General features: G+C 42.2%; 1 protein-coding gene across 1 annotated transcript in view; it reads left to right on the top strand.

Annotated features, from left to right (window-relative positions):
* The window catches only part of LOC116388638 (transducin-like enhancer protein 1), an 18,105-nt gene extending 11,425 nt beyond the window's left edge, over window positions 1-6,680 (top strand). The window contains exons 2-10 of the mRNA XM_031856681.1: window positions 54-192; window positions 598-797; window positions 2,221-2,297; window positions 2,440-2,689; window positions 2,964-3,211; window positions 3,516-3,663; window positions 3,788-3,938; window positions 4,215-4,291; window positions 4,632-6,680. Of these exons, the coding sequence (XP_031712541.1) occupies window positions 54-192; window positions 598-797; window positions 2,221-2,297; window positions 2,440-2,689; window positions 2,964-3,211; window positions 3,516-3,663; window positions 3,788-3,938; window positions 4,215-4,291; window positions 4,632-4,739 (1,398 nt within the window). The 3' untranslated portion in view covers window positions 4,740-6,680. The remainder of the gene's footprint in view (window positions 1-53; window positions 193-597; window positions 798-2,220; window positions 2,298-2,439; window positions 2,690-2,963; window positions 3,212-3,515; window positions 3,664-3,787; window positions 3,939-4,214; window positions 4,292-4,631) is intronic.
* Window positions 6,681-11,326: the final 4,646 nt, after the last annotated feature.

Below are 11,326 nucleotides of genomic sequence, written 5' to 3' on the forward strand. Positions count from 1 at the left end.
GTGTGTGTGTGTGTGTGTGTGTGTGTGTGTGTGTGTGTGTGTGTGTGGGGCAGCGAGACAAGGCAGGAACACCTGGACTAAAGTCGAGTACACCCACACCTAGAGGGGACTCCACCCCTGGTCCAAGCTCCACTCCTGGAATCCGGCCCAGTCTATCAAAACCCCCATCCATGGAGATACCACATCCACCCAGTAAGTCAAGTACAAACATCTGTAAATGTATTATATGATGGGTTGTTTCATTTTGCCAGAGGGCAATAAATTGTGTTTGCTAAGTTGCCTGCAGAAATATTGAACTTACTTTTTTTGACTGCTTTCAAAAGAACTGTTGTAGTGACTCTTACGCACTAACGTTTAACGGAGAAGTCTAATCCACAGAAATATTACATCGGTTAAAAATCTCTGTTTGCTTCACAGCCGTAGAAAGAATTCTAATCAAGTGCTATTTGAAATGTGCTGATGATTGTGTACGAATGATGAATCTGCCTGATAAAGGCTTGTACTCTTAGATATTTAAGGGATTTTGATTTTTGAATGCTCTCTTAGCTGTTACCAGCCTTTTATGTGTCGTACTCTTCCCTCCCCTCTCCTCCTCAGCTGCAGGTTTGCGGACCCCGCTGGCTGTACCCGGCCCGTACCCGGGTGCATTTGGTATGTTGCCCCATGCAGCCGGGATGAACGGGGAGCTGGCGAGTGCAGCCGGAGCTGCGGCCTATGCTGCTGGATTGCACAACATGTCGCCTCAAATGAGTGTCGCTGCTGCGGCTGCTGTGGCTGCGTACGGCCGCTCACCTATGGTGAGTGGAAACGCACGACTGTGTTTTGGTAAAATAATGAAATACTAACGCATGAAAAATAAACCCTCTGCAAAGTATCAAATCAACATAGGCAGTTGGCTGTATGCAAGATGCTTTTTAATTTAAAAAAATCTATATTTAAAATAGTTGATATACAATGTGCATAAAACATTGTAACCAGTCTTTGTCGTTTTCATATTTAGTGTTACAACATTTAATCACAGTGGATGTAATTAGGATTTTTTTTTTTTGACGACGATCAACAGAAATATCAAAGTGAAATCAAATTAGGTGCAATTATGAAACACAAAATGATTCAATACATGAATATTTAGTAGAGCCTCCGGGTATCAGGTTGGTACATCTGGACACACTGTTCTCTGAAAAGCTTCTCGTGCTCTGTGACGGTGAATGTGAGTGAACAGAACAGAGGGGATTTTCAAGTCGTGCTTCTGCTGCTTTCATACGAGTGTTTTTAACAGTGGCCTCCTATTTGCTGTACAGGTTTCTTCACCAAGTTTAGTATTTCCAGCTTTACTACAGCATATTCTTTTCATGATTGAGCCCTAGTTACTCAGTGTGTTGGAGATGTTCTTGTATCCTACCCCTGATTCATACTTTTCAGTAACTGTACAGCAGATTGAATGATCTTTTGCTTTCATAATGTAGCTTTTGCCGAAAAAGTGATGGTTGCTTCAGTTCCAACAGTTGCATATTCCAGACATTTAAATGAAAATCATTCGTCACCCCTTCAAGTTCACCCGTTTTACACACAGGTGATCTTGACCCAACTTTGACCATTCTCCTCCTTTTGTTGAAATATCAAAGTTACATCTACTTTAATCTAATGTTCTAAAAGAATAAAAAAATCAGGAAGTTAATGGGCGTGGATACGTTTCTTAAGCACTGTATATTTTATACTGCAACGTGTCAATAGTTGCACAGCTGTATTTCTCTCGTCTGTGTGATCGTATAGTGGGTATGCTGGTGTGCGTTACGTTCAATCACCTCATCACTCTTTGCTGTATTTGCATCGTGTTAATTACACTGTTTAAATAGGTTTAGTAGACACGCAGCTGTGTCTGGGCAACACTTGATATATACTCCGGTTGTGTGTGTGTGTGTGTGTGTGTGTGTGTGTGTGTGTGTGTGTGTGTGGTGTGTGTGGTGTGTGTGTGTGTGTGTTGGATAGTGGGGGAGCACAAGTACTTACAGCTCCGCCTCTGTGTGTTTGCTGACTCTTAAACTCGTCATTCAGATTTGGAGGGTGTGTGTGTGTGTGCTCCAGACTGTCTGTTTGCTTTGTTCTCATGAGTGTTTGTGTTCTGTTCCACATGTTAGTATTGACCTTTGTGTATTTTGCCAATGCCCATGGGTGTGTGTTTGCACTGTGCTCATAAAATGCCTGTCTTCTCTTATCAAGGTTGGTTTTGATCCTCATCCTCACATGCGAGTTCCTGGAATGCCTCCCAGTCTGACAGGAATCCCCGGCGGCAAACCGTAAGTGTGTTTGCGGCTGCTTGTTTGTTTGAGGGCCGACTCATTAATTGCCTAATTTTTACGTTCTTTCTTTATTCTGTCCTACCTCTTTCATCTTAGCTGTCATGTTTAACCTCCTCTGCCTTTTTCTTTCTATCATCAGTGCTTATTCTTTTCACGTGGCGGCCGACGGACAGATGCAGCCGGTACCGTTCCCTCCGGATGCTTTGGTGGGCCCAGGGATTCCTCGCCACGCCCGTCAGATCAACACACTGAACCATGGGGAGGTGGTGTGCGCCGTTACCATCAGTAACCCGACCCGCCACGTTTACACAGGAGGCAAGGGTTGCGTCAAGGTCTGGGACATTAGTCACCCAGGAAACAAGAGCCCAGTGTCGCAGCTTGACTGTCTGGTGAGTGAGCTTGAAGGCTAGGTTTACAGTACAAGATGTTTTGTTTGAGTGAGAGCGGCGTTTGCTGTTTTTCCTTTTTCTCCTTTTTCGATGCGAGGGTCCAAGGACGGAGGATGTCGTAGAATGTACAGATTGTAAAGCCCTGACTTTGAGCTATACAAATACATTCAATTGAATTGTATTAACCGTTTATCAAAACTTTGTGATATTAGTCGCATAGAAATATTGTATGTATGCAAGAGATTAAATGTATTCATTGTGTCTTCCACATCAGAACCGAGACAACTATATCCGCTCCTGTCGTCTCCTCCCTGATGGTCGGACACTGATTGTGGGAGGTGAGGCGAGCACGCTGTCAATCTGGGATTTGGCCACGCCCACTCCCAGGATTAAGGCAGAGTTAACATCATCAGCACCGGCATGTTACGCTCTGGCCATTAGCCCGGACTCCAAGGTCTGCTTCTCCTGCTGCAGCGATGGAAACATCGCCGTCTGGGATTTACACAATCAGACACTAGTTAGGTAAGAGGAGAGGCCTTGATGCATGGACACTTTGATTTTACACCGAGGGGACATGCTTATTGTCTTTCTTCTCCAACCACCTTTCAACCACAAAGTTGACCTTCCTTAGTCAGCAGAATCTCAGCCTTGGCTGATTTATCCCCAAGAGGCAGCATATTTAGCAATAGTACTACAAGAGTGGCTGCTGATGAGAAATATTGTCAGAGCTTCACATTTTGCTAGTGTGTGTGATATACACACACCAACTGCCCGGGCAACCTCTGATGCTTTTGTTTATGTCTGAATGTATGTGTGTATCCTGCAGGCAGTTCCAGGGCCACACAGATGGAGCCAGCTGTATTGACATCTCCAATGACGGCACCAAGCTGTGGACCGGAGGCCTCGATAACACCGTCCGCTCCTGGGATCTGAGAGAGGGACGGCAGCTGCAGCAGCATGACTTTACATCACAGGTACACACTTATATCAACAAGCGGTGTTTGATCGACTTCCCTTTGTATTAAAGGTAGTATCCCCAGTGGAACTAAGTTAGATTCTAGCTGCTGGTCCAAATGTACTATTGTCTCTTCTGTCCAGATTTTCTCTCTTGGCTACTGCCCGACAGGAGAGTGGCTCGCTGTTGGAATGGAGAGCAGCAACGTTGAGGTCCTTCACGTCACCAAGCCTGACAAATACCAGCTTCACCTACATGAGAGCTGTGTACTCTCCCTGCAGTTTGCCTACTGTGGTAAGCGACACGGCCGATTTACTGATGTAGTCCTCCTTGCACTTGTTTTGTAGTCTACCTTAATACCGCCCCCCCTTACAATTTGTGCTTTAATTGGTTGCTAAGTTCTACCTTTCTTACCTTTTTATGTTCTTTTTCTTCATTAAACATGACGGTATAGAGGCAGGGAATTGTGGTTGTCTATTTCATTCTGTTCTATAGAATGTTTTGTCTTTTTTCACTGTAATCACATCTTGACCGTCGTTGTCTAACGTTCGTGTGTGTCTCTCTACCCAGGTAAATGGTTTGTGAGCACAGGAAAGGATAACTTACTGAATGCATGGAGAACACCCTATGGAGCCAGCATATTCCAGGTCGGGACAACAGATCACTACACATATTTTATAATATCTTAACATAGACGATAAGCATTTCCACCAGCACAGCATTGCATCAATGCAATAAATGACTGTATGCGGTGACATATTGCTTTTAGTCTGGAAACGCATCCTGTCTCATTGGCGGCATCAGCATGTTATGATGGCCACTGTATAATATCGATCATTCAGCAATATTAATTGGAATGAGAGCACCGTACAGTTATATTTTCCAACTTTTAAGTACTGTAGCACACACACAGAAGCAGTGACGTATTATTTTTCTTTATTTGTGACTAACTTTTCCCCCGTTCTGTATCTCTTTCTTCCTCTTCAGTCTAAAGAATCGTCTTCGGTGTTAAGCTGTGACATATCCGTGGACGACAAATACATCGTCACTGGTTCAGGGGACAAGAAGGCCACTGTTTACGAGGTCATCTACTAACACTATGGAATGAAAGCAAGGACGTTCCTTCCTTCCCAAACAGCAGATGGCTTTCGAGACATTTTCAAGTGGAGCCAGAAATCGCAAACACGAGTGACCTTGGTGGCACTTATATCTGCCGAGGTGACACAGAAAGGAGACGAACAGTTTACAAGCACACATCTGTTGCGGTTGTGTACGTGACTCCATATCAGCTGGGAATTAACTGGAGCAGCTGGATGTTTAATGGAAGAGACAGATTATTTGGATGTTGTTGTCTCTACTGCCGTCTGCTATGGACTGCAAGGGAATCAGTTACAGGGACCAAACAATGGCTGGCACACGGCATTGTTTTGACTGGGACCAGCTCATCTGGAGAACACTGCACCGAACATTAGATTTTAAAACACACATGATTCAGTGTCATGTCCGGGGGGGGCAGAGACCCTAGAAGGGAACACAACCAGTTTGGTCGACTGTGTAAACCAATGTCAGACGGAAAGAGGAGAATGGGGATGCAACCTGACACAATTCTGGAGATGTGGAGAAGGACAGTAGTTTATTAACATGCTGGTTTGACTGTTGTTGCAGACAGACAATGTTCACTGCCTGTTGATCTCTCCGCTCTGACCTTAGAACCTCAGCTTGCTGTTCTGATGCGCCTACACTGAAAAGTACCTTTCTGTCTTGACAGTAAGTCTTATCCTCAATGAACTGCACTGCAATGGCAGCTGTCCACCGACACACTTAGTACAAAGACAAAATGTAATGAACATACTTGAAGGCCATGTTGACTTGTCGAGCGTCATGCTATTGTTGAATTCTCTGATGGCTTAGTTTGATCGTCACGAGACAAAGTATGTTTTCATAATTCCTACTGGATTCAGATGCCAACAAAAAGTATTCATGTACTTTAGGAGAAAAATTAGCCCAAAAGAGAATTTACTGTAAATGTTGCAACAGAGAGCTTAACTCCCAGAAGTTTCTTTTTTGGTCTCCATTTCTTACGATCCTGCTTGAAAGAACAATTATTGGAAACCTGAAGTGGAAAGAAACTTTCAGAGATTATAATAATCCTCAATTCTATTAATCATCGTTTTCTAGTGTACCTGTTTCTACAGGTTTATTGTCCACAAGCAACACAAGCCTTCATAATGTCATTCTTTAAGTCAACTTTTTATCCCTCCCCCTCTATACTTGAGCCACAGTGTGTGTGTGACCAGCTGCGTATGTTGACAGAGTCCCGCCTTCACTTGCGCTTTAACTGAATTGACCTGAAAACATTTCAGAGACTCGGTATTGATCATTGGTCGGCTGGATATAGCTTCAGATTTACAAACAGCAGCTTTGATGCGGTCTAGTTGAAGTCAAGACATCACCCTGCTGTTTTAATGCAGTTCTTTTGCCGACGCCCTCTTTTACAATGAGTTTATAGGTTGAGGTCAGAATGATCAGAAATAACAGTCTCAAAGTATTTTTCCCCTTCATTTAAGTTAAATAACATTTTCTACCATATTCACTAAACAAACCTCTTAAAAACAGAATATTGTCACTTCTTTCTGCTGATATTGAATGTGGGACATTTGTGAAATTGCCTTGAGAAGTACAACTGTGTCATGTTGTCTTTTCACTTTGCAAAGAAGAATCAAGACCGTAAGCAAGATTCAATCATTAGTCAATAGTCCTCCAGAGAACGGTGCAGTTTGTCTTTCAGTTTCAGGAAGGAGTCGGTCAGTTCCAGCCATTCATTTCATGAACTTGTGCTTATTTTTGTCTGTTGAATGTTTGTAAAAATGTAAATATTTTTTTTTTCATACAGGACATGCTTTAGAAATAACAAACTGTTTTTGTACGTCTTTTACATGGAAAGAAATGTCTAATCAGGAGAAATACTAAATGGTCTTAATGCTAGCTAATCTAAAATGATTGAAATATCTAGACAATAAATGTTTTTTTTTGTAACTGGAGTGGTCTTTGACTTTCTGGGAAGGTACAAGAACACATTACTGATCAAATAGTTTGGCTCCATTATATATAACTGCTGTGGAGTCTCAGAGTTCGGAGAATCAGCATTGTAGACGGAAGCTAGTTTGGATTCCAGACTTAGATAAAACTTCGATGGTGAAAGTTTAACTTGGATCGGTAACATTGGAGAAACTGGCGTGAGTACGCTAAATTTGAAAAAATCCTACTGAAAAACCCAGCCCAGTGTTAACAACTCTTTTCCAATAAAAGCAGCGCGAGCTGTCGCCAAATCTAGCGAGAAAGTCGCAGAGTCTGCAACACTGACAGCCCGTCCCTTCAGGCCTCCCTTCAAAGCCTCCAATAAAGACGGTGATTAAGGGCTGACATGTAGCTGAATGGGATGAAGCCCTTTCTAGGTATTAATGTGAGTGTGACTCCACTTGACACATCAAGCAACTCGACTGAAGGATTTTTGTTCGAGTGTGAGCAGCTTGAAAGGTGCAAGTGAAGCGGTTTGCTGCTACTGTAACATTGTTTTAATGAAATGACTCTGCTAGACTGCTCGTGCTACATGCCCAATATTATTGTATCTGTAATCTACTTTTATCCCAAACCCTCATTGAGGGCGAGATAGAACTCTGATGTCCCCCGGGTCATGTTTTCTCAGCATTCAAAGCTTGTTTATTTTCCACAAATTGTCTCTGACTTCCTGAGGATGCCGTGTGTTTTCACTCATCATGATTGTTACATACATGACGGCAAAAAAGGTTTCACATACATTACAATCGGGTAGTCAGTGTTTCACCTAACGATCACAATCTTAGCAACTATTGATATAGCTGGTGACTATATGATATTACTCCAACAAAGTTATTCCCACTCGTGATCTTCATGTCCCTATTGATATGTGCGTACACGTACACACACACACACATGAAAGAGCTCAGCTGAAGGTATAATCGGGTTTCTCCAGCAGAAATCAAACTATTTCAGCTTTTTAAATTCCACAGACTGAAAAAGGAAACCTGGTTTTACATTGACACAGAATATTCTTGAACCAGACTACTGCTCATTCCTTCAAGTCATGCAGTAAGACTGTTTATCCTGTGGTACCACATGACCTGTCTACATTGTTTTCCTGCTTTTAGCTTCAGCTCCAGCCTTTGTGGTTCTGAATAGCATTAAGTGGGTACGGTGAAGAATGAAGAAGCTGGGTGGCCCACTCAGCCAACTGGGGATGTTTCAGTTTGCAGGAAAGAGAAGTTACCGGTAAGCTTTTGTGGATTCTTTTTTTTTGTTAGCCTGTGTGGTATTGATATGGAGATATGGATAGTAGCAGAACAGAGCAGCTGTTCAAATCAACTGTGTTAAATAACCAAGTCCAATCCTCTGCTTAATACTAACACCCACAACAAACAGACTAGCTCTCCCATGATGTAAATCTGATTAATTACTGTGAATATATAATTCTCAGTATATCCCCAGCTCTCGTACACACACACACACACACACACTGTTGTACAGTATGAGGTGATTATGTGGCAATTACAGCCGTCACAGTGACAAAATGAGAGCTGATCCTTGGAGAAAAAAAATGGAGAAAATGTCACTCCAAGTTTTCAGTCTATCCAGAGATTTCTGAGCTGTGAATCACAGCGTTCTCTTTTGATCATCACCGCTGCTGCCTCTCTCCGATACACAGACGGATTATTCCCCCTAAATCTCCCAAATCCCTAATCCTATTTATCTCAACGCCACACAAAACAAGGTGCTCTCTTCCCACTGCTCAGCTTATGTGTACAGTACGGATGAGAGTATACGACATTTAAGAGGACCAGTTCAGGACAACATTTAGTGACATTTCAGGCTGCGCTCACTTTGAAATGCTCTGTTTTAGGATTTAAGGCCATAATTTGACTGCTTCTAGTTATTAAATATTGGGGATCCATACACATACAGAAAACAAATGATTGTGTGATGAAGTGTGTATGTGTGTATTGTGTATCGTTAGCGGCTTCATTATTTGTATAAGTTGTAGGGAGCCTGAGTCCCTAAATATTAAACACTAACATAAATAAGACGGTGTGAAACCGCCTTCACTTAAGTGGAAAATATGAATGCATGTTCAGGTGAATGAGATAAAAGCTCATTTCCACAGCTCATCGCAAAATAACTAATAAAAACACACTCAACATTAAGGGCCGTTGAATATTACGTTTTTTTCAATCAGAATGAATTCATCTTTTAGCGTAACAAGCTGTAAACACATATTATACCTTATGATATATTACACCTTATGTAGCTAACATGTTAGCAAACAGTTATCTGTTTATACATTCAGCAGACACAGGACAACAATAGCATTCATTCCAATAATCAAGCTTTATTAATTCTTAACTGTTTTTGGTCTCCAATACATCTTGACAGAAATATGTGGCTCTTTAGCTGCTAAATACTCCACTGTGTTCATCAGCTAGTCGCTAACTTTGTCTGTGTGTCGTTTGGTGCTGATCAGGTAGTGTACAGTGGGTTTTATCAGAGCTTTTTTGTTGAAACCTGCTGCATCGGAAAAGAGCGATAATAAGAGCGGTGAGAGTGAACCAAAACAGTAACGTGGGAAACCAAAACTACCTAGAGCTGCTGAAAAACTCTATGAAGCTGAGAGAAACTAGAGTCAGATTGATCACTACGAGCAAACCCTTTCACATTACTTTGTGAATTTGATAGATTGTTAACTTAAACATATTGAATAATGCATCTGAAGTTGATAAAGGCCCCGTATAAGATGGTGTTATATTGGCACATGGACCGTAACGTTGCATGGTGGACATGCAATGCAACCCATTTCTTTCTAATTATTGATCCCTCATCTTATAAATCAGTGGATTTTTGCTATTTTTCCCCCCAGCTGAATTTAACCTTGAGATGTGTCGTACTGTTTTTCGTTCAGTTTGAAAGTCAAGCTCAACCATCATTGTAATGCTATTTAAATCTTCCTCACTGAATTCATATAGAACAGTATGAAGACACGCCCCAATGCACCCAGATTAAACTGAATTCACATAAATACGAGCAGGGGGATAATGAGAGTGCAGCTGCTGTCATTGTGAATAAAACCAGTTCTTTAAAACCATTACATCCTGTTATGCTGTCTTCAAGCCTCCTCTTCCTCTTTTCCTTTCTCCTCCTTTCTCTACTCCTCCCCTCACTCTCATTTATGTTTCCCTCCTCCCTCTGTTCTCCCAAAGCCTTTGTCCACCCAGATCTTCCTTATTTATTTTGTATTTGTCCCTCTAGGCCCCTCAATCCCTCGTTCCCTCACATTTTTTTTTTGTTTTCCTAAAGTACTTTATAAACCGATTTTCTCTCCCTTCGTTTCATAAAAAAATACTCCCCTAATTCTCTTCCCCTGAGTTTATTGGCTTTTTTCCTCTTTTCCTCCCATTTTTTGCCAAAGCCTCGCCAGGTAGCCCTCTGTGCTTTGCACTTGTGTGTGTGTGCTAATGAGCTTAGAGCTGTCTCCCTCCCAAGGTGAGGTGCCATGCTGAGGTGATCGGCACTGCTGGAGCTGCAGGTATCAGCCACAAACACCTGCCTGGTTGAGCACGACCACACACGCGCACACACACACACACACACACACACACACACACACACACACACACACACACATGAAGATAATTCCCTCTCTTCTCTCTCACACTACACATAAATGCAGAATAAATCTTTACTTTCTTTCACATACAGACAGTATACAAACACACACACATCAAATACAGTATGTTCATATGCACATATGCACACACTCACACACGCAACTGACTGCTGCACAAGGGCGATAGCACAACTCTGTCCTGTCAACATACAGGATAATCAGCTGCTGGGGATTGTGGGTAAGCTGTAATAATCCCTCGCATGGAATATGGAAAGCATCAGAGAGTTATTCAAGAGGACAGAGATAAAGGTGTGTGCATGTTATATGTAAGTGTGTGTGTGTGTGTGTGAGAGCGTGAGTGTGAGTGAGGCGTTTCAATCTATGCATCTCCACCTGAAGCTGACACACACGCACATACATCAAACTACACCAGCAGCTAAACATTAGCCCATCCCCCTTCCAGAGAAGCTGCAGCTGCTGAAATGGTCGCTGCCAGAAAGAGCCACTAAGTCTTAATTAAGAACTACATCCAGAACAAGCCTCATTTAGTCAGAGAAACACCAGGGAATACATCATATTTATCTGTCAAGAGGCAAAGTCTTTACAGAACAGAGCCTCTAACTCACATCTTCATCAGCACAGTGAGTCACAGTGACTCTCCCTGCTGTGTGTGGATGGATGTGGATCCTTTTTCTACCTGTTACCCAAAAGTGACGGCAGTGTGCAGTTTGTCCACTTTTGATCTGTCAAAGGAGCGGCAAAGAAGATTTATTTTGAGTTAATATTTGAAACATATTCCTGCTTGCACAAATTTCCTGTGCTCTAGCTTCAACCCTCATGCTCACACTCGGGCTGTTTCTGTATGCTTGTGAAAGTGGATTTCTCCTTCGATCTTGGATTTTTTGTTGATTCGTTACGGATGCTTTTGTGTAACTCAAGTGCCATTATATTTGTTATAAAAAAAGCTATGTATAGTATGTCATAAAAA

The sequence above is a fragment of the Anarrhichthys ocellatus genome, unplaced genomic scaffold (assembly GCF_004355925.1).
Source record: "Anarrhichthys ocellatus isolate YVR2014 unplaced genomic scaffold, GSC_Weel_1.0 scaffold17, whole genome shotgun sequence".
Taxonomy (NCBI): domain Eukaryota; kingdom Metazoa; phylum Chordata; class Actinopteri; order Perciformes; family Anarhichadidae; genus Anarrhichthys; species Anarrhichthys ocellatus.